At 47.0% G+C, this 22,619-nt stretch overlaps 1 protein-coding gene across 6 annotated transcripts in view; it reads left to right on the top strand.

Annotated features, from left to right (window-relative positions):
- Window positions 1-22,619, top strand: part of DPF3 (double PHD fingers 3) — a 292,122-nt gene that overhangs the window by 77,353 nt on the left and 192,150 nt on the right. For 4 of the 6 annotated variants that reach the window (XR_001887453.1, XR_001887454.1, XM_017882779.1 and 1 more), the window contains exon 2: window positions 10,858-10,954. The exons of the other annotated variants lie outside the window; for them this stretch is intronic. Coding sequence is in view for 2 of the 4 variants with exons in the window: in XM_017882779.1 (XP_017738268.1) it covers window positions 10,858-10,954 (97 nt within the window). In the remaining 2 variants the exon portion in view is untranslated. The remainder of the gene's footprint in view (window positions 1-10,857; window positions 10,955-22,619) is intronic. 6 annotated transcript variants of the gene reach the window in all.

Below are 22,619 nucleotides of genomic sequence, written 5' to 3'. Positions count from 1 at the left end.
GTTTTTTTTTTTTTTTTTTTTTTTTTTTGAGGTGGTGTCTTGCTCTGTTGCCGAGGCTAAAGTGCAATGGTGCTATCTTGGCTCACTGAAACCTCCATCTGCTGGGTGGGTTCAAGCAATTCTCCTGCCTCAGCCTTCCAAGTAGCTGGGACTACCGGCTTGCGCCACCATGCCTGGCTAATTTTTGTATTTTAAAAAAATTTTTATTTTTTTTTTAGTAGAGACGGGGTTTCGCCATGTTACCCAGGCTGGTCTTGAACTCCTGACCTCAGATGATCCACTCACCTTGGTCTCCCAAAGTGCTGGGATTACAGGTGTGAGCCACTGCGCCCAGCCATTAACCACAATTCACTTGGAATATATTTAGGTTGATGTAAGAGTTGAGGGTCTAGTTCGATTCCTCCTACTTCCATAGCTAATTAAATAGTGGGAAAGGGAGTTCCAGATATAGTGGGGACATAAAAACGGGAAGAGAGTTGAATTTTGGGAAACGGGGCCACTTAGGCTTACCTAGGTCGGTGAGTCACAGGAGACAAGCTGGAGAGCTTCACTGGGGCAGCCTGTGGGGGACCCCTGGTCTCTGTCCCCCCGGGGGCTGTGAGCCTCTGAGAGAGGGGATTGGAGGGGTGCTTTTGCATCATATAGGTTGGCTCTGACTGAGGAGAGACCAGAGGGATGAGGAATGAAAATGGTTGCTGGCGATTTCTAGCTTTAAAGGGGGGCAGATGGCAAGAGAAACTGAGGATGGGATGGCGGGTGGAGTAGAGAATTGCCTGTTCTTGATTTCAGAAAGGGCGAAGCTGGAAGGAGGAATTAAAGATTGATCTTGAGATTCCAATTGGAATGTTGGGTAGAACGTCTCTGCTTTAACAAGAAATAAAGATGACAGGAGGAGAAACTGGCTTTTCAAGGGGATGAAGTTGAAAAGTAATGACAATTATTCACTTTTGGAGAAAATTTGTGACATTTCTTGAGAGTAATCAGAACAGTTTCTTTTAATTTGTATAGCATTTTAACATTTCCAAAGTGCTTTTACATACTACTTCTTTTTTTTTTTCCATTTATACCTGATGTATCAGGATAGGCAGGGCAGGTATTACCCTGTTTTCCATCCTACAGATGAGGGAAGGGAAGTTCAGCTAGGTGGGGAGTTTGTCTGAGTTCTGTTCTGAGTCAATAGGCTCTTGTGGTGTCAGGGGGTGGGTTGGGGGTGAGGTTCTGATCTTGGCTGCTACCCACTTGCTGTGTAAGAAAGTACCTCAGCTTTCTGAGGGTTAGAGAATATGGGGTGGAGAATATCTGCACCATTAGATGCAGATATTCTCATATGATGGAGAAGGCCAGATAAAATAACCTAAGTGTAAGAATGCTGATGAACATAAAACAGGATGCAAATGTCAATCTGATTAAGGTTATAATGTTATCCTGCGGGAGCTGGGAATCCGCTGGTCCCAGGGTGGGGAGTTGGGGAGGCCCAGAGTTCTGCCCGGCTCCACGGGCTTAGCTGCTGGCGCAGTGTACTGGGGTGGGCGTGCAGGGCTCTGAGACATGGTGGAGATGACCATCCAATGTCAAGGCAGGGAAGTCTGAGGGCTCACATGGACTCTGGATTTGGATTCAGAGGCCTTAGGGTTGCACATGATTTTCACTGTGTCCTGGACCTTCGGTAAGATACTCGATCTCTCTGAATCTGTTTCCTTATCTTTGAAATGTTACATTACACACCCTGGAAATATGGAACTGCTTATACATTTCCCAAACTTGCTATGGCTCTGTGCCTTGATAAAGTCCTGTTCCCTTAAGCAGTTAGACAGATTGGAAGATGCAACACAAATGGCTTTGGAGGAAGGGGACACAGGTCAAGGAATGCAGGTGGCTTCTAGGAGCTGAAAAAGATAAGGAAACTGACCTTGATGTTGGCCCAGTGAGACTGATTTTGGAGGTTCTAACCTCCAGAACTGTAAGGCAATAAATTTGTGTTGTTTTAAGCTACTGAGTTTATGGTAATTTGTTAGAGTAGCAATAGGAACTGATACCATGCGTTTAAGACTTATCCATGTTGCTGCATGTATGGGTGCGTTCCACTGTGTGGCTGCATCGCAACTTGCTTATTCATTTACCAACTGATGAGCGCTTGGGTTGCTCCCAAGTTTTGGCCATTATGCAGAAAACTGCTATAAATATTCCTATTTATAGGTCTTTGTGTAGACATATGTTTCTATTTCTTTTGGGTAGATCTCTGGGAGAAATGAAAATATAATTGTATATTTAACTTTAAAAGAAATTGCCAAACTGCTTTCCAAAGTGGCTGTACCAGTTAGCATTCCCACCCGCAGTGTGTAAGAGTCGCAGTTATTCTATATCCTTGCCAGAGCTTGGCATTGTCAAATTTTAGCCATTATAATAGATGTTTAATGGTATCTCGTTGTGATTTTAATTGCATTTCCCTGCTGACTAATGTCGAATCTTTTTTTTTTTCATGTGCTTTTTGGCCATCTGTATCTTTTCTTTTGTGAAATGTCTGTTCAGTTCTTTTGCCCTTTAAAAAAAAATGGAGTCATTTGTCTTCTTACTGAGTTTTAAGAGTTCTTTATATATTCTGACTAAACATCCTTTATCAGATATATGTTTTGCAAAATATTTTCTCTCAGTCTGTAGCTTGTGTTTTCATTTTCATATTAGTACCTTTCAAAGAGTAGACATTTAAAATGTTAGTGTAGTCCAATGTATCAATTTTTTTCCTTTATGACTCGTGCATTTTATGTCCTATTTAAGAAAATTTTGCTTAACCCAAGGTTAGAAAAATTTTCTTCCAAGTTTTCTTTCTGAAGTTTGAAAGTTTTAGTCTTCTATTTAGCTCTATGATCCATTTTGAGTAATTTTTTTTTTGGAGACGGGGTCTTGCTCTGTCGCCTAGGCTGGAGTGCAGTGGCACGATCTAGGCTCACTGCAACATCTGCCTTCCGGGTTCAAGCAATTCTCCTGAGCCTCCCGAGTAGCTGGGATTACAGGCGCCTGCCATCATGCCCAGCTAATTTTTATATTTTTAGTAGAGATGGGGTTTCACCTTGTTGGCCAGGCTGGTCTCAAACTCCTGGTCTCAAGTGATCCATCTGCTTCAGCCGCCCAAAGTGCTGGGATTACAGGTGTGAGCAGCCACACCTGGCTCAAGTTAATTTTTATGTCTAGGGTATGAGGTAAGGGTTAAGAATTAAAAAATTGAAAAAGTTCTTTTTGGTAATGTCTTTAACTGGTTTTGGTATCAGGGTAATTCTGGCCTCATAAAATGCATTAGCGTTGTGCCAGGCACTGTAGAGAATGTAAAAGTAAGATCCAATCCCTGCTGGAATCTCTCTCTCGCTCTCACACACATCCCCCAAGTATGATGAAGGCAGAGTTTGGTGAGCATAGAAGAGAAGTACACGTGAACTGCTATGGACTTTCAAAGAAGGGTGAAGGCCTGGGGAGCCTCAGAATCATCTTCATGAAGGAGGGACACTCAGGAAGGGCTTTAGGACAAGCTGCACCATTGCCTCACTCTGGGAGCAGCATTCAAATGACAGTCAGTTGAGTGATCCAGGGCCACGTCGACTGAAACATGGAGGGTACCCGTCTGGAGTTTTAAAACAAAATGGCCCTGCTAAACAAGAAAAGGTCTACTAGCTGAGAGACTACCAGCCGGTAGAGATGGGGAAAGGTGGGTGGGGTGGGCAGGAAACCATGTGCTGGGTGAGAGATTTCTATTAAAGTATGCCTTTGCTTCCCCAACCTCTGAATTAAACTCCCATTGTTCTGCATCCTTCCCACACTGATTATGGTGCCTGGGGGCCCTGGAGAGGAAGGTGGGAAGAAGGGGTACCAGCCCTCATAGAGCCCCTCATCTCTGTGCTCTAGCCCCAGCATCCATCATCTCATTTAGCCCTCTCACCAACTCTACGAGAGCAGCTTCATTATTTGCATTTTTGCAGATGAAAAAATGAGATTCATAAAGGTTAAGTGCCCTGCCTGGGGTCAGCCGCTAGTGAGCAGAGGAGCCTGGTTGCAGTCCAGCCCCCGGATGCCTTTGGCTCCTGCAACACTCTCTCCCACTGCTCTGACAAAATGTCATTTCTGAGGAAGGCAGGCACACAGACCCAAAAGGAATGGGTGCCGGGGGGAGGCCAGGATGAGATATTTGTGAGTGGGTTTGTTCTGATGTAGCAAAAACTCTCTCATTGCTGTGGCCTGGGAAGTGGCTGACTGGCTGCGTGGTCAGGGTTTGCAAAGCTTTCGCAGATCCTTTTGCTAGAGGGGCTTTAAAAGCTGCAAGCGCTCAGCAGTTCCTATCAGCTGGGATTTTTTTCCTCCAGATTGAATCCTGTCAGGGTTTGACTGGCTCATCTGTTCCCAGAATGACACCATGTCCCCTCACCTGAGCAGCACAGCCTTGCCACCCACGGTACTCCCTGCTACCAGATGGCTCCCGGAAGGAATTCTTCACCAGCCCTATTTTTTGTCCCCTGAACCCCTCTCCTGACTCTCTCAAACCCTCTGGTTTCTCCCAGAATTTGGAGCTGGTCCCCTCAGGGACAAAGGAATGCTGGGACCTTGCTTGGATCTCAGATTTCGTGGTTTGCTCCCCGTCCTGGTCTCATGGTTTGAAGCATTTTCGAAGGAGCCCCTGAAAAGCAAGGACAGTGTGGAGAGGCTGGTGCCTAGAGGAGGCGTGTCTGGGAAACCAGAGGGGACCCTGCCTGCAAGTTCCCATCACCCCCGACCCCATTCCTATCCCAACGAGCCCCTGGCCCTTCCTTGTCAGTGCCTGTATCCTCAGAGTGCTCTCAGGGAGCCTCACCCGCCAGCCTCTGGGCATTTGGCTTCCCATCTTTTGTTTGGTCACCATGGGCCCTGCCGCTGCCAACTCAGGCAAACAGAGCTTGGGCCAGCCCTGGGCTGCCCGGGCTCCCGGACGCATTGCACACTGCTCTGCGTCAGCAGAAAAAGTGTGCATGACAAGTGGCATTCTAGAGCGCCCTCTGCCCCCAGGCCCAGCCGCGAAGCCTCCATGCCCTGCTGAGCCCTGCCCACCGGGCCCAGCGTGCTCTCCGCCTGCCAGCAGCGCTTCAGAAATCCTGAGGTGCAGCTCAGGTGGCTCTCGGTGACGTCATGGGAAGTGTTCTGGGTCGGTTCTCTTTGCCTCCCTGCCTCCACCTCCTTCCCAGACTTGCCAAGGATGTTGCCTCCAAGCCCCTCCCAGCTCCCAAAATACCAGCCCTGCCTCCTGGCCCTGCCAGAAAATGCTTAGCACATTAGCGGGTTTAGCTGCCACAGTGGCAGTCAGTTGGGAGGCTGCAGAGGCACATAGATTTCATTCTGGAACTCTTTCCAGCTCCTCGCTATTTTGACAACACTGGGCAATGCTGTTACCAGGAACCTGCCCTGCTTGTGGGGTGGGAGAGGCTGGGGGCTGGGGGTGGGGATGGGAAAAAGGTAAGAGGGGCTGGTGGGAGCAGCATCAGGGTAAGGGACTGTGAGAGAAGGGGGACTGCACCAGTATCTCATGGTGCTGCAGCCGCCTTGGTGTTTAGCTTGGTCTTTAACATGGCTGGCCTCCCTCCATGCCTCCTGGAGCTCACTTGGGGCAGATCTCAGACATAAGAGACCTCAGTGAAGGGGGCTTCTGTTTGAAGGAGGCAAGAGGTTCCAAGATGGCCAGAGAGGCAGCAAGACAGGCTGAAAGAAACAGCCACACTAATGTTGTCTTGGACTCAAGACTTTACTGCAGCTCCCTCTCTGCTGCTCCAGGGCTGGGTGCCCTGGAGCAAGCCACCAACTCTCCAAAACTCAGTGTTCTCGTCTGCAGAATGGGAATAACCTACAGCCTGCCCTTCCCATCTCAATGTGAGATGGGGGGATCTACAAGAGACAATGTATGTGAAAGTGTTTTGCGAAGTGTAAAGTGACTAACATTTGTATGCCTAGGAGCTCTGGAGGGCAGGGCCTATGTCTTGTTAATATTTGAATTCCCCTATCGTTTCTGGTTTATTGGGTAGAAAAGTAAATGTGGACACTTTCTGGAAATTCTGACTTGCCTCATTGGTGATCAGTGTGGTGAAGGATAGTAAGATTCTGGATGTATTAGTTTGGTAGGGCGGCTGTAAGTGCCACAGACCGGGTAACTTAACAGAAATTTATTTTCTCATAGTCTGGAGGCTAAAGGTCCAAGATCAAGGTGTTGGCAAGGTCGGTTCCTTCTGAGGGCTGCGAGGGAGAATCTGTTCCAGGCCTTTGTGCTAGCTTCTGGGGCTTGGCTGGCAGTCTTATGTTTGACATTCCTTGCTTTATAGGTACATCACCCCAATCTCTTCCTTCATGGGGCAAACTTCCCTTTTTTATAAGGGCACTAATTGATATGATTTGAATGTTTGTCCCCTGCAAAGCTCATGTTGAAATGTGATTCCCAATGTTGGAGGTGAGGCCTGGTGGGAGATTATTAGATCATGAGGGTGGATCTCTCACGAATGGCTTAGCACCATCCCCTTGGTGATGAGTGAGTTCTCACCCAGTTAGTTCACACAAGATCTGGTTGTTTGAAAGTCTGGGACTTCCCACTCTTGCTCTCTTGGGCTTGCTCTCACCACGTGACATGCCTGCTCTCCTTTTCACCTTCCACCATGACTGTAGCTTCCTGAGGCCTCACCAGAAGCAGGTGCCAGCACCATGGTTCCTACAGCCTGCAGAACTGTGAAATATACCTCTTTTCTTTACAAATTACCAAGTCTTAGATATTCTTTTATAGTAATGCAAATGGACTAACTCACTAGTCCTGTTAGACTAGGGCTCACTCTACTCCAGTATGACTTCATCTTAACTAACTCTATCTGCAATGATTCTGTTTCCAGCAATGACAATCAGGGGTCTTCTGAGCCCAGGGCCCAGCTCTGTGATGGGGAAGGTCAAGGCAGTGTGCCAGGCCTGGATGAGAAGAAGAGAGGGTTCTACTGATGAAACATGATGTGGTTGCTTGCTGGGTGAGGGACCCTATTTTCTACTGCCATTCTTGGATTTGGGGGCAGATCTTTGTTTCTTAGAGTTAGTTTTCCTTTTCCCTTTCTGAGTAGCACCTGCGAAGTAGAGTCATGCCATGGTGTGTGTGAGACCCAGCTGCTGCACCAGTTCCAACTCTTCACCTCCTTCTTTTTCATGCCCCTCTTTCCCTTCAAGTCACTAACCCCGCACATGCCCACCTTCCTCTGCAGCCCGGAAGCTTGGTACACAGTTGCTGACGTATTAGAACACACCCTGGCATGAATGTAATTTACATTCTCCTCCCCTCTCCTCCTTCCACTTTGTCCTGGACCACAGGCCCTTGCAGTGCATATCTCTGACAGGGGAACCCCCACTATTGATGTGCTCCCATTTAGCCTGGATTCAGGCACGTCAATGAGCATGTTCTGAGTTAGAGGGATGGGGCGGGTGTGTTGCTGGACCACAGCGTTGGGATGTTGTGGGAGGGCATGGGATGTCGTGGGAGGGCATGGAGATATCTCAGCACTCCACTGCCCTCTGTATCTGAGGCTTCATCGCCGTCATTCCCATCTTCCCCGTGAAATGCTCCAGTTTAGTAAGGGATTGCTATGGAAGAAGGCATTTGTACAAGTCATCCCTGAATAGTAAGAGGGGATCTTCTCTTACAGATTCTCAACGTGTACAGGCACAGTGCTAAGTGCTTTCCATCCCTTTTCTCATGTATTTCTCTAAATAACCCCAAGAGGCAGACACTTTCATTATCCCCTTTTCTCAGATGGGCAGTTGAGGGTTTGAAAGGAAATGTAAACTGCCCAGAGTCATTCAGCTAGTGAGGGGATTCAAGCACTTGCTTCTAGAACCTCTAGTTCCACTTTCTCATCCACAGGGTGCTCAAGGGGTGGTCAGTGGCCATTTGCACTGGTATTCCCTGGAGAGCTAAGTGAAAAGTTGGGTTCCTGGTCTCCTCCTGATCTATGGAATCATAAGAGGTCGGGGTGGGACCCAGGAACCAGCTCCCAGTGACAGGCAGGGCTGAGAATCACTGCCTATGGAGCCCAGTGACCAGGGGACCTTCTCCTCCCCAGTGCCACCTTCCCTTTCTCTTCCACTAGGCTGCCGAGGACTTGCCATCAGCCACATGCAGGGTTCTGAAAGGAAGGGCAGGTGTGACCAGGTCTCCTCACGCCCTCCTTTCCTGCCTGGTGTAGTGGCCCTGGGAGTGCTAGTGGAGGGGAGCCATGATGCCTGCACATGGGTTGGGAGAGGGTGGCTTTTGTGGCTGTGCTGACCTGCCGACTTACTATTTCCGGTAATCCCCATGCCCTTCCCCGTTGCCATGTTCCCCAAGGTCCTAGATGATGGAGGGACCAGGCATGGTGTTGGCAGGCAGTGGCCAGGGCCAGGCAGCCTGAGCCCTGCGTGATGATGATGTGGGAGTGTCTGTCTGTTTTGCTGTAATGGAATACCAGGAACTGGGTCATTTATAAAGAAAAGAGGTTTATAAGCTTATGGTTCTGCAGGCTGAGAAGTTCAAGGGCATGGCTCTGGCCTCTGGCGAGGGCTTTCCTTCTGTATCACAACATGACGGGGAAGGTCAAAGGGAAAGTGGACACATGTGAAGATGGGGAACCCAAGGGGGCCCTGGTGTTTTAACAACCAACTCTCGAGGGAACTAATTCGTTCCTGTGAGAACAAATCCAGTCTTATGAGGGTATGAATGTTAGAGCTACAAGGCAGTGCCAAGTTAATCTTGTCTAGAAGGACCAGATGAGCAAACAGGGGCTCAGAGAGGTAAAATCACTTGCCTGGGTTTGCACAGCAGGTAGGTAGTATGGTTGGGGCTAGAACCCAAATTAATAGGACTGCTCCTAGACTCCTAAGAATGCCAAAATCCAAACTGTAGCTTCTGAAAACAGATGTCCTTACATGCCCGGAGACCTTTGGCTGGTTTCCTGGTAGAAGAAGCTGTTCAGCCCCTTCTCTCTTTCCGGTTCCCTGCTGCTGCATGCTACTGGAGGGAAGCAACAAGCTGGTTTTTCCCCTCTCAGAATAGGAGGCATCCCTGAAAATGTTGGCTTGGATTTCCGGGCTGACTTTCTAAACACTACCGTATCCTAAGAGTAAATGGCTATTTTCACACACTATTAAAATTTTAATTTGGAAAACTTCTGTCCTTAGAATGCAAAGTTCACCAGTCATTTTACATCCTGTGTGCTGAGCTAGTTACTAGAACCTTCTTGTGGGTCCTGCTTGTAAGTCCCACTTGTAGTACTGCAGCAAGGACTGGTGGGATTTGGACAGCATAGTGACTCTTACTATTTGAGTTCAAAATGTCCTGCTTGTTTTAAAATGTTCACTCCGTTAAGGTTTCTTCTTCCCTCTCCCCACTCCCACTCCTTCAGAGGGAAGGATGTTTGGATGCTGTAGTGGGAGCTGGTGGTGAAAAATTTAAGTTATTAATGTGACCATCCATCAGATGGTCCCAAATTTCATCTCGGTTCTGCTGGTCTCCAGCCCTGACCCTTACTCCATTTCTGTCTTCCTGCTTCCAGACCTCCAGTCCATCTTTGATCCTTCCCTTTCCTAGTTATCAGTCCATCCCTGACCTCTACCCCATTCCTAACTCCCACCTCATCTTTACCCCATCTCTGAGCTTATCTTTTCCCATCCATCAGGTCAGGGTGGGGGCGACCCTTAGGGAGGGAGGGAGGGCATTTGTTTCTCACATTACTTCTTGTTGTTGTTGTTGTTTTGAGACAGGTTCTCGCTCTGTCGCCCAGGCTGGAATGCAGTGGCGTGATCATAACTCGCTGCAGCCTCCAACTCTAGGGCTCAAGTGATCTTCCTGCCTCAGTCTCCTGAGTAGCTAGGACTACAAGTGTGTGCCAGCATGCCTGGCTAATTTTTAAATTTGTTGTAGACATGGAGTCTCACTATGTTGACCAGGCTGGTCTTGTTCAACAAAGCGAAACCCTATCTATTGGCAGTGCCTTGTAGCTCTAATATTCATACTCTTGTAAGATTGGATTTGTTCTGGCAGGAATGGATTAGTTCCCTGGAGAGTTGATTGTTAAAAATTGGCCTCAAGAGATCCTCCTATCATACTCTGGCCTCGGCCTCCCCAAGTTCTTAGATTACAGGTGTAAGTCAGCTGTACCCAGCTTACCTGGTATTTTTTTAAAAACTGAAAGTTTAGTGGTTTGTTTTTTAGGTGTTGTCAAAGGGCCCTCTGTCAAAACTGGCCAAGTCAGAGGTGCAGTATCAGAGTTATGCCAGAGTCAGTGGCATCGCAGGCCTTTCACCTGTCAATAATAGTAATAATGATAATGTATTTACTGAGCCTCTGCCACATATTAAACAGTGCTAGGCACATTTCCTAGTTTTAATTCATCAAATCCTCACAATAATCCTAAGAAATAGGTGTTTGAATTCTCATTTTGTTGATGGGAAAACAGAAATAAATATTTTAAGGGGTTTGCCCAAGGGCATAAGTAAGTAAGACAATTAAGAATTACTAAGCGACACAAGCTCATTTAGTTTGTGTCCTGAATAGGTGAAATGTTTGCTTCAAGGTCCCTAGATATCTACCCTGTGGGCTTGCTTTGAGATTTCAGGGTGGTCTGGTGGTGGGTTCTGCAGTGCCCAAGGTCAGAGAAAACTCACCTCCCTGACCCTGCGGGGTAGGGCAGCCCTCCCCAGGGCCATGCTAGAAATAAACCCAGGAACAGTTTTCAAATGGGCAGACTCTCCTGAGGAATGGAGAGGGGCAGAGATGAGGTTTCCAGGATCAGGTAAACAATTGGTGCTGAATTACTCCCTGATCTTGCTGCATTTCAACAAATATTTAAGCACTGGATAATATGGAGTCTACAAAGAGATCAGTCCATTGGAAGCCCTCCAGGAGCCCAGCACTTAGAAAAGACCGACAAATGAACTCTGCTCTAAGGTAGGCAAGCAAAGTGCGAAGGCAGAGTGGGCAGGGAGGGGAGAACTGGGGGTGGGAAGGACACAAAAAAGCACGTCGAATTCCAGGAGCCCTTGGTTGCACTTCCATTAGAGGTTTTCCACATTTTCAGAATTGTGTTGGTTGCATGAGTAGGTTCTTTCACCCAGTGTAAAAAAAAAAAGGATTACGATATAAAGTGTTTTTGCAAAGTTTGCAGAATTGAATTTTGTTATTACAAGAGGTAATGAGCGTGGAGGTGCTTTGAGTCTTTGAAAGCCCTTTGCTGATGTAAGGTGAGAGTTGGAGCCATAACAGCGGAGTGTGGAGAGATAAGCAGAAGTCTAAGGACTGGGTCTTATGTACTGCCAAATCCCCACTGCCTAGCAGGGGCTCGGGGAACTTTTGGGGAGGAACTAAATGAGTGAGTAGAATCAAGGCTCTGAGTGTTTCAGAGCTAATACTGTCATATGTTGGTTGAGCAGCAGGACCACCCACAGGTGGCCACTGGATTTGGCAAGAAGGAAGAAATTAGTCCCTATGAAAAAGTAGCATCTGAGGAAAGATGGCTAAGAGCTGAGGGGAATGGGCAGAGGGGGAGGATCATGTATCTGAGAAGCTTTTCAGTAAACATTAAGGAATGGGATTAGATCATTGCTAGATAGGCCCTTTGGCAATTGAAAGGAACTGTCTTGAAGACCCTCTGTTATGTTTCACCAGGTAGGTGAAGGGAAAGGAGGCTGAGCAGTATCAAGGCTGAAGATGCCTGAGCATGAAGGAAGGAACCCTGACTGGATCCCAGAAGAGGTGGAACCCATGGGACCACAATTCAAGAGGAGGGTCCCCATTAGAGCGAGCCCTCAGAAACTAGAGATGTGCTAGGAAACACCAATCCTATTTTTCACACCTTTGCTTTTTTTTTTTTTGGGACAGAGTCTTGCTCTGTTGCCCAGGCTGGAGAGCAGTGGCATGATCTCAACTCACTGCAACCTCTGCCTCCCAGGTTCAAGCGATTCTCCTATCTCAGCCTCCCGAGTAGCTGGGATTACAGGCGCCCACCGCAACGTCCAACTAATTTTTGTGTTTTTAGTAGAGATGGGGTTTCACTGTGTTGGCCAGGCTGGTCTTGAACTCCTGACCTCAAGTGATCTCTCCACCTCGGCCTCCCAAAGTGCTGGGATTACAGGTGTGAGCCGTGATGCCTGGCCATATTATTGCTCTGACCTTGTGTGTGCATGGCATGCTGTGACTGTTCCATTTGCCCTGGGGGTTTGGGCTTCCATGCAGTTTTTTTTTTTTTTTTTTTTTTGGAGATAAGAGTTTCGCTCTTGTTGCCCAGGCTGGAGTACAATGGCATGCCCTCAGCTCACCGGAACCTCCGCCTCCTGGGTTCAAGTGATTCTCCTGCCTCATCCTCCTGAGTAGCCGGGACTACAGGTGCCCGCCACCATGCCCGGCTAATTTTGTATTTTTAGTAGAGACAGGGTTTCTCCATGTTGGTCGGGCTGGTCTCGAACTCCTGACCTCAGGTGATCCACCCACCTCACCGTCCCAAAGTGCTGGCATTATAGGTGTGAGCCACTGTGCCCAGCCTTCCGTGCAGTTTTAGAAGCCACAGGTTTCCCCCTTCTTCAGTCATGGCCTGTATAGGCAGGTCCCGTGGGAGGCTGGGGCTGTACCTTGTATTTAGAAGTGTGTGTGTGTGTGTGTGTGTGTGTGTGTATGTGTGTCCAGGGCTGTGGGACTCCCTCATTTTACACAGGGGGAAGCTAAAGCTCCGAGAGGAAAGTGACTACTGCTTTGTTTTTTCCTTCTGTTGCTAGCTTGATGCCTAGCATGTGGCAGATAGGGAACACATACCTCTTGAATAAATCAAGGAAACACCTAGTTAGTGGCTGTGCTATAAGAATCCAGATATTCTGATTTCTTGTCTCTGTCTTCCATGACACGTCCCAGGATTCTGCCTGTTTTATACCAACATCCCTGGAAAGTAATACTGGAGTAGTGAGCAGGAATCTCTATTAATGGAATTATTTCACTCAGTAGCATCAGATTCAACTACCTTTGAGGGCTTCCCTCTGTGTCATACCCTTTCTCATGCCCACGACCTCCTCTACTTTCTGCCTCCTTATTGGGAAAAACAAAAACAGAAGCCAAAACAAACCCAACCTCTCAGCCCCTTCCCCCAATCCTCTATCAATTCCATGAAAGAAGGCCTTGTGCTTAAATAATCATGTGAAAAGAAAAAAATCCCACCCTCATATGAATGCGAAAGGGCACTGGCTCAGGCAGCTTTCAGTCTTTATCTACATTAGCGATTTTGTGGATGGTTGCTGTTTTTGTTGTTGTTTGCTCCTGGTGGGGTGGTATCCAGTATTCCAGTGTTCATATAATGCCTTGACTTTGCTATCGCTTCTCCTAGGATAATTATAGGTTGGCATAATGTACTTATTGTTCTATTCCACAAAGAAGCACTGTCACAGGATGATGGGATGGGGCTGGCGGGAGGCACGCAGTGTGGATCTGGAAGGGGGGGAATCTTTTTCTGCGTGTGTGTGCATGTGTAGGTCCTGGACAGCAATGCTGGATCTTGAATTATTTTTTCGTGTTCCGTTCTTTGGATTCCTACCCACTCATCCCCTATTTTCCCAGTCATTTGTTCCTCATTGTCCTCTCCAAGTTCTTGTTTCTTGTCGTCTCTGCACCCTTCCCTTCTGGGGTTATCACCATGACTGGGCCCTGTGGCTTCAACCATAGATGTTGAGCTAGGGTGTTGGAGGTAGTGTTTAAAATTCTTTCAGTGAAGTTATTTGCCTGTGTATGACAGGTTCAAGGGCTCACCACATTGCCAATGACCTCACAGGCCATCCAGGCCCAGCCCTTTCACTGGACATGTTTGTGTTTCTTATTTGAATGGTTCAGAGCCTTTTGTGATACAAACCTCTTGACACTTTCTGGGACATATTGGAGAATGTAGGCATTCATTCATTCATTCACTCATTCATTCACTCTTTGTGAGATCATCAGATGCTCACTCTGAGACTAGGTCTGGACTAGATGGACTAGTCCATAGAGATGAGAAAAACAAAAGACAGCATTCCTACCCTTGGGGGTCTTCCACTCCAGTTGCCCATGTAGGCAGGTCAAATGTCTTCAGGTACTGTTTGGTCCACGGGACCTCTATGGGATCCAGGCTGGGTGACACGCTGGGCTTATCTCTTGTATCTAAAAATCAGAACTAGGTTTTCATGGCGCATTGCCAGCCATCACCAGGCAACAACCTCTTTTTTTTTTAGTAGTGAGATTTCCCTTGGAGTGTTTTGTGGTAATATCTGTTTCTTGTTTCTCCCTCTCCCCAGACCTATCTGCATTGGGGCTGGTAGTCATGCTTAGACTTGTTTTTGACTCCAGCCATAAGCAGCTTTTTTGACTAAGAACCATTGGCGTCTGAATGCTATGACTACCTACATGCCTATTGATCTTGGAAGCCAGCGTCTTCACACCTCACCCTGAGAGAGAGGCAGTGGCAGATTTCATTTGAAGCCGGGGGACAGAAAGCCCACTGGGACGAGATTCTATGGGCACAAACTTAAGAAGAGAGGAGGACTTTTCTATCCTTGGAAGGGGCCTGCTTCAGTTGTGCTGCCTAGGAAGGCACATGTTATACTAAAATATTATTTGTTCTCCATCTGACTCTTGCATTTAACTGGAAGTCCTGTATTTTATCTGTCAATGTGACAAGGGTGGGCAGGTGGAGAGGTGGGCACAGGTGGAGAGGTAGGCAGTGGGGCAGGGGCCCTGGACCTCCATGGGGGTGATGATGGCAGGATGTGGTCATTGGAGTGCTGAGGTCCTGAAGGGTGGCGTGATAACTGCCCATGTCCAGGCTATCACATCGAGACAGGCTGGAAGGGAGATCAAAGATCTCTGCCATTTGTGGTCTTTGGAGAATTCACTGTGAGGAGTAGCACTCACATGAGCTAAGGGAAAAGAACAGTCTTTAGCCTTGCTTCCCATCCAGTTTGTATCTGAAAATATACAAATGTATTCCCTTTGTATACATTTTAAAAAGAATCCAAATTCTTTTCTCCTGGTAAGTTAAAACAAACATTTCCAGGGCTGGAAATCCATGTACTCAGGAACTATCAAAAATGTGTCAGTTTTGGGCTGTTGGGGGCATGTGCCTTGAGGTATGTGCTCGCAGGAGGGGCTGGGGGCTCAGAAGCTTTGCTCCCACTCCCAAGAGCTAATTTTGAGCTTTGATATCTACGTGACTCTCAAGAGCATGCGTGTGGGACCTGGCAGGCCCTTGGAGATTAGCCAGTCTGAAAGACGGGGACTCACAGAACTTAGGAGCTGTGTGAAGGGTTTGACAGATGAGCAAACTGGAGCCCAGAACACTTAGTGATGGGCTTCAGGGCCCCCAAGGCAACAGAGCAGGGCGAGAACATGGGTCTTCTGACTCCAGGTTGTGTACAGTTCACCATGACTCTGCACTCACTGGTCCTGTGGCCTCTCAAATATAAGCATGTTGAGGGCAGAAACCAGAAGTCCCATTTGTCTTGTGGTGTTCAGGTGGTGGGGGTAGGGGTAGCTGTGATGGCCCTGCACACCCAGCTGTCCCTGTGAGAGCATTTGCTTGCTCTCCTCACTCACATGGTGCCACTTGTTGGTGCCACTCTGTTTGCTACTCAGCAGGAATTTGTTTTCCATGGCTCATCCCATGCCTTTGCTTTCTTGACTCTGAGTCACCCCAAAGGTGGATGCCTGGCAGGGGCGGTATCAATCCCTAAGGATAAGTCCCTAAGAATCTAGTTCTTCCTACCTCTTGGCAACTACCCTTCTTTGATGTCCTTGGGGTGTTGTGTGCGAAACTCTATTTTCTCCTACTGTCCTACACCTTCAGTCCCTGGCTGTAAGAGACGTGAGATGAGAGGTCCTCCCATGTTGTGTCTTGTGCCTCGTGTTCAGGGCGGCATATCCAAGTGTGTATGGGCGTTGTCCAGGCACCATTTAGTATGGGGCTATTTTCCTGGTTTGTCCCCACTGGATACCCATATCCTGAGCAAAGTGAGAGCCGAACCCACCTGGCTACGGTGTCACTCCGTGGCAGTCCCTGGAAGAACTCTTCCACTCAGAACTTTGTGATGACTTCAAAAAGACAACAAAAGGAGGACTGTGATTCATAGGGGCATGAACGATATGTAGTTTTCTAAGCAATTGCCTGAACTGTGAGCATATAAACCATGGTGAAGGGTTCACAGTGTGGTTCTGTATGAATCACCAGTTACCTCCTTGAGGTCATGGTGATGCCTTCAGCCAGGTGGCTGAGGGAGAGGCCTTGTCCTGGCTCGGACTCTGGTCTCTATTGCTGCTATGTTTTTATTTTTTTCTCAGTTCTTTGAGCCACTTAGTGTCCCTCACCAGCCATCCTGGGGTCCTCACATTCTTGTTTCAAGACCAGAGCCTCACGGATACATTTGTGGATATTGGCCTGCAATTCTTCCATGTCCAGACACCAAAACCCAGTGCCTGCATCCTCTGTAGCTTCTTCTGTTTCTGTGGCTGCCTGCCCAGATCCAAGTAGATGCTGGGGATTGAGCGAGACTGCCTTTTAGGGCCAGCTTTTCACAGCTACCTGTGAATACCAAGACTGGCTTCTCTTTGTGCTGCACTATTGGTAAGGTCATGGCAACCACTGTGTCTTGAGAGGGAGGAGAGCAACTATGGGGTGAGTGCTACCCACAGAGTCATCTCCCATTATTCCAGACACCCAAAACCATACAGAAGTAAGTCTATGGTTATCTCCTTTCCTATATTATCAAATGGCCCCCTGACTGCAGTGGCCTGCAGTTTTAATTCTTTAGTTGTATCATGCCTATTTGTGTGTAGGTTCACCTTGCAACTACATAACTACTTGCTTGTCTGCCTATCCATCCATGCATCCATCCATCCACCCATGCGTCCACCCATGCATCCACCCGTGCATCCATCCATGCATCCACCCATGCAACTATTCATCCATCAATCCATTCATCCGTCCATCCATGCATCCATCCATCCACCCATGCATCCATCCACCCACCCGTGCATCCACCCATGCATCTACCCATGCGTCCACCCATGCATCCACCCATGCATCTATCCATCCATCGGTCCATTCATGCATCCATCCGTTAATGCATCCATCCATGCATCTGTCCATCCATGCAACCCTGCATCCACCCATGCATCCATGCATCCATCCGTGCCATCGCCATGCATCCCCATGTGGCCATCCGTGGTGTGCCCATGCCGGCATCCATTGCACCATCCGTGCGCCACCTCCATGGCATCCATCCATGCACCATCCATGCGATGCCTCATCCATTCCATGCCGTGGTAGATGCATGCCGTCCATCCCATTTCAATACTGCATGCATGCAACCATCCCTCCATCCGTGGTATCCATTCATTCCAGTCGCCAAACCATCCATCCATCCATTGTCCATGCATGCTATGCATGCCATGCATCATTCATCCCAATGTGTGCCATGCACCCCTCGTGCCATCGCATCTAATGCAATCCATCCATCCATCCATCCATCCATGCATGCATCCATGCATCCATCCAGCCATCCATCCATCCATCCATCCATTCATCCATCCATCCATTTATCAATTTATCCATCCAACAAGGGATGGTAAACTTATGTATTTAAAGGGACCAGACAGGTAAGGTAAATGAGGAAATGGGCTCGGTAAAGACAATAGGGAGTGGTGGGGATCTTGCTCTGTTGCCCAGGTTGGAATACAGTGGTGCGATCATGGCTCACTGCAGCCTTGACCTCCTGGGCTCAAGCGATCCTCTTACCTCAGCCTCTAGAGTAGCTGGGACTACAGGCGTGCATCACCATGCCTGGCCAATTTTTGTAGAGACAAGATCTCACTATGTTGTCCAGGTTGGTCTTGAACTCCTGACCTCAACTGATCCTCCTTCCTCAGTCTCCCAAGGTGCTGGGATTACAGGTGTGAGTCACCATGGCTGGCTAAAACATGGCGGTTTTCTTATTGGCCAGGCCTAGTTACAAGTCTGTCTCTGAAGTTGGAAGGTGGAGTGGAGTTGATTTTACACAACTGATAGTGAGAGAGAGGTAGAAAATGGAGGTATTGTTACTAGAAGGAGGTAGAATGGTATCTGGGCAGGCAGACAACCTATGTCCACCACAGGGAGGATGTGTTGATGGAAGGATGGAGCTATTACAATTGCGCTGTCAAGGAAGACCCAGAGCCCTGAGCACGGCTGGTGTTGCCCATCCATTCAGCCCTACCTGCTTGGTGGTTTGAGTTGCTTTCCCTGATATCTTCTGTCCAGCCCCATCATCCGCGGGATGGGGAGAGCACACTGCCTCGGGACACAGGCTACCTTCTGCTGCCTCCTGCACACTCCTGAGATGCTTGGGTATGAGGACACCTGATGTTTACTCTAGAACCGTGACTTCCAAAGGTTTCGGGAATTTTAGGAGAGGGCAGTAACCCAAGCAGACCCTGATATGCCTGGAGCACCCTGTGAACTTCCGACCTGGTTCTGCCATTGTGGAAGGAGTTGCCAAGACAAAGGATTTCCATTTAGCAGTACCAAACCTGGGCTTGGAGCTCAGCTACACTGATCTCAAGACTTGGCCCAAGGCAGGAACTGAGGTTGTAGAAGAGTCATACTTGGAGTGTGGAGCTTCTGACTTCCCACATTGGGCAGAAGTCTCTGGAAAGGGAAAGGGATCCGTCTGCATCCTCAGCAGCTGGCAGCCCCTGCTGCAGCCAACTAGGGACCCAGAGTTCTCCATGGGAACTGTGGAGCTAGAGGATAAATCTTGCAGGTATCAGGTCTGACCTTGGTCACATGTAATCCTCAGTGCCAGAAATACTAGCTCTCTTTGGATTGAGCAATAGTTTTCTCCACTATCAAGGATAATTTTAACCATTTCCTACCTTGGTTTCATACATGTATGTATGTATGTAGAAAATATGGCTACTGGGATACAGAATATTAAAAGGAAGATAGCAAAAGGATAAATGAGGCTCTTAAGAGGATATGTTATAAAAACACTAGAAACCGTCAAAAAGTAAAGCTCTGTAGAAGCTTTTTTTTTTTTTTCGACAAAGGCTAGCTCTGTCTTCCCAGGTTGGAGTGCTGTGGTGCGATCCTGGCTCACTGCAACCTCCACCTCCTGGGTTCAAGCAATTCTCCTGCCTCAGCCTCCCGAGTAGCTGGGATTACAGGTGCCCGTCACCACACCCAACTAATTTTGTATTTTTGGTAGAGACAGGGTTTCACCATTTTAGCCAGGCTGGTCTTGAACTCCTGACCTCAGGTGATCTGCCCACCTCAGCCTCCCAAAGTGCTGGGATTACAGGCATGAGCCACTGAGCCTGGCTGGAAGCAGAATCATTGATGGTAAAAAGTGCTCAGAGCCTTCCCATGCTATCTTATTTGCTACAACAACCCTGTGAGGTTGACAGGGAAGGGTAATTTTTTAATATCTATTTTATAGATGTAGAAATGGTAATTAAGAGAATTAGCAAGATCTCCCAGTTATTGTGAATCTAGAACCCAGATCTCTATAAGCAACCAGTCTAGTTTTCAATCACTGCATCCTACATTATATGTTCATGTAAAACTTTCTTTTCTATTTGACTAAACTTGGTGAAAAAGAATGTTGGCTAGGAAGAAAAAAGAAAATAGATTTTAAAATTAGGTAACCCCATTTAAAAATATTCTTTAAGCTGAAGCATTTCAATAGAATTATGCGATCTTACATGATTTCAGTTTTCCAGCATATGACATTTATTTATTCACAGTTTTATTGATTTATCAGTTCAATACTTTATTCATGAAGCATTTACTGTGTAACTGTTATATGCCAGGACTTTTATTGGCTGTTGAAGATATAAAGATGAAAGAGACATTCACTCCTGCCTCTGTTAGTTTTGCAGCTTACCAAAACACTGTAAAGCTTAATGGCTTCAAATAGCAACCATTTATTTTGCTTACTATTCCGTGGGTTGGCAATTCGATTTGGGCTCAGCTAGCTGGTTCTTCTGATTTGGGCTTGGTTAACCTATGTGTCTGCAGTCAGCTTGTCCTAGATGAATAGCTTCATCTAGGATAGCTTGTTTCTGTTCTGTGTCTGCTCATTCCCCAGCAGGCTAGCCCAAGTGTATTCATATGCTAAGCAACTAGGCAGGGTTCCCGGAGAGCAGAAGGGAAGCTTGCAAGGTCTCTTGAGGCCTGAGCTTGGTACCAGTGTAATCTAACTTCCACTGTATTCTGTTGGCCAAAGCAAGTCAATGAGTGTATCCTAGTAGACCCCTTGGCCGCAGGAAGGTAGTTTTACTTAGTCTTCTATCCAGGTGCGATGCTTCATCCTGTCTTCTTACGGGCTTGACTTTTCTTGTCATTTCCTCATGCCTCGCCTTACCCCATTGGGAAGACCTGCCCACTCTCCTTCCTCCTTTTCTCTAAACCTCCCTACCTCTTGGGGGTCCATCTTTATAAAATCTTCTCTGGTGATTCCAGACTTAACTGACCTCTCAATTCTTTATATTGGCAATGATAGTTGTAGCTTGCATTTACCACTCCCGGGGTATTTGAGTTGGGAGTTGAAGATGAAAAAACTATCCCTGGCTCCAAGAGGTCTACTTTCTAGGAAAATAGGAATAAGAAACAGCAACTCATAGAGCTGTTATTAGGATTAAATGAATTAATGCACATACAATGTTTATTGTAGTGTCTGAGACATAGTACATGCTCTAGAAATCCAACATGCCAAAGGTTTACATGATATTTAACCTATGCTATAGTCTCAAGAAGCAGATTTTCCTGTCTCTATTTATTTGTTTATTTATTTATAAATAAATCTCACTCTGTCACCCAGGCTGGAGTGCAGTGGCATGATCTTGGCTCACTGTAACCTCCACCTCCTGGGCTCAAGCTGTCCTCCCACCTCAGCCTCCTAAGTAGCTAGCTGGGACCACAGGCCCATGCCACCATGCCTGCCTAATTTTTTGTGTTTTTGGTAGAGGTGGGGTTCTGCCATGTTGCCCAGGCCGGTCTCAAACACCTGAGCTCAAGTGATCTGCCTGCCTCAGCCTCCTGGGATTACAGGCGTGAGCCACTGTACCTGGCTTCTGTCTTCTTTTCTTTTCTTTTTTTCTTTTTTTCTTTTTTCTTTTATTTATTTATTTATTTTTATTATACTTTAAGTTCTAGGGTACATGTGCATAACGTGCAGGTTTGTTACATATGTATATTTGTGCCATGTTGGTGTGCTGCACCCATCAACTCGTCAGCACCCATCAATTCATCATTTATATCATGTATAACTCCCCAATGCAATCCCTCCGCCCTCCCCTCTGTCTCCTTTTATAGATGGGGAAAGGGATGCTCAGATAAGTTACATACTTTCCTAAAGTCACCCAGCTAATTAGCAGATCACATTCAAGTCTGATATATTCTAATATAGACCCAATGTGTATATATTTTAACTTCACCTGAGATATTTCAATAATGGAATCAAATGATTCATGTAAGATAAAATCCTCGTTCCTTTGGTCCTTGCCTCAGTTTGCACATACACAGAATTGGAAGGCAGAAAGGTGTGTGATAGAAATTGTTGACTGTAAGCTGTAGCTCAAATTGATCACAACACAATTAAAAATAAAGTGCAATTGTTTATAAGAGAAAGACTTACAAGGGAATGGAGCCTGAGTTTGTGGAAAACAGGAGTGTGTGGGCCTCATCTTTTCTTTTTCTTTCTGCGGAAAGTAAACTGAGATCCATGATTCTGGACCACATCCCGACAGGGAAATTTTGATCATATCTCTAGATCTTTGGGTATCTCTGCTGGGGCTCCCTGACCTCAGCATGAAAGGGTCAGTCTGCATTAGCCAAACAGCCCCTCTGATTCCTGGGACTTGACAGGGCCTGGTAGTATTTGCTGATAGCCAAGTACTTCACGTCAAGCTGGTTTATTTAGTGACTGGGTCTGATAGAACCAAAGTAATAGAATAACAGTACCGAGCAATTTCTTAATTGCCATTTGCTAATTCACCATGTGCCACACATGGCGCGAAAGATTCTGCGTGCATTTATTCTTTATTCCTTAGGATACACGAACCCTACAATGTTAGTGTGTCTAGTTGGGAAAATGGAAGTTCACACAGATGAGCTTCTGGTCTTTAATAGCTTCAGCTGGGACTTGTGGTGAAGCTTAGATTTGAACCCAGAGCTATGTGGCTCCAAATCCTATGCTCTTAGGCATCATATGTTTTATACTTTTTCTTTTTTTTTTGTCAAAAAGAGGACTGCTTCAATATTCCTGGGCTTGGGACATAACTGTGTTTCTTTCAATGCCTCACCATTGCTTTGACAGTATTCAAGTATACCTTGCAGCAGCAGCAGAGCCACCTTTGGTAGATAGAAGTGTGACCCAGCCTCCAAAGATGTCCACATCCTAATCCTTGGAACCTGTGAATATGTTACCTTAGATGGTACGAGGGATTTTGCAGGTGTGATTAAGTTAAGGATTTTGAGATGAGGAGATTGTCCTGGCTTATGTGTGTGAGTCCAGTGTAATCACAAGGGTCCTTGTAAGAGGGAGACAGGAGGGTCAGAGTCAGAGCCAGAGAT

The sequence above is a fragment of the Rhinopithecus bieti genome, unplaced genomic scaffold, assembly GCF_001698545.2.
Source record: "Rhinopithecus bieti isolate Rb0 unplaced genomic scaffold, ASM169854v2 scaffold_13259, whole genome shotgun sequence".
Lineage (NCBI taxonomy): Eukaryota > Metazoa > Chordata > Mammalia > Primates > Cercopithecidae > Rhinopithecus > Rhinopithecus bieti.
The sequence above is the reverse complement of the archived record's forward strand: the minus strand, read 5'-3'. Positions and strand labels throughout refer to the sequence as shown.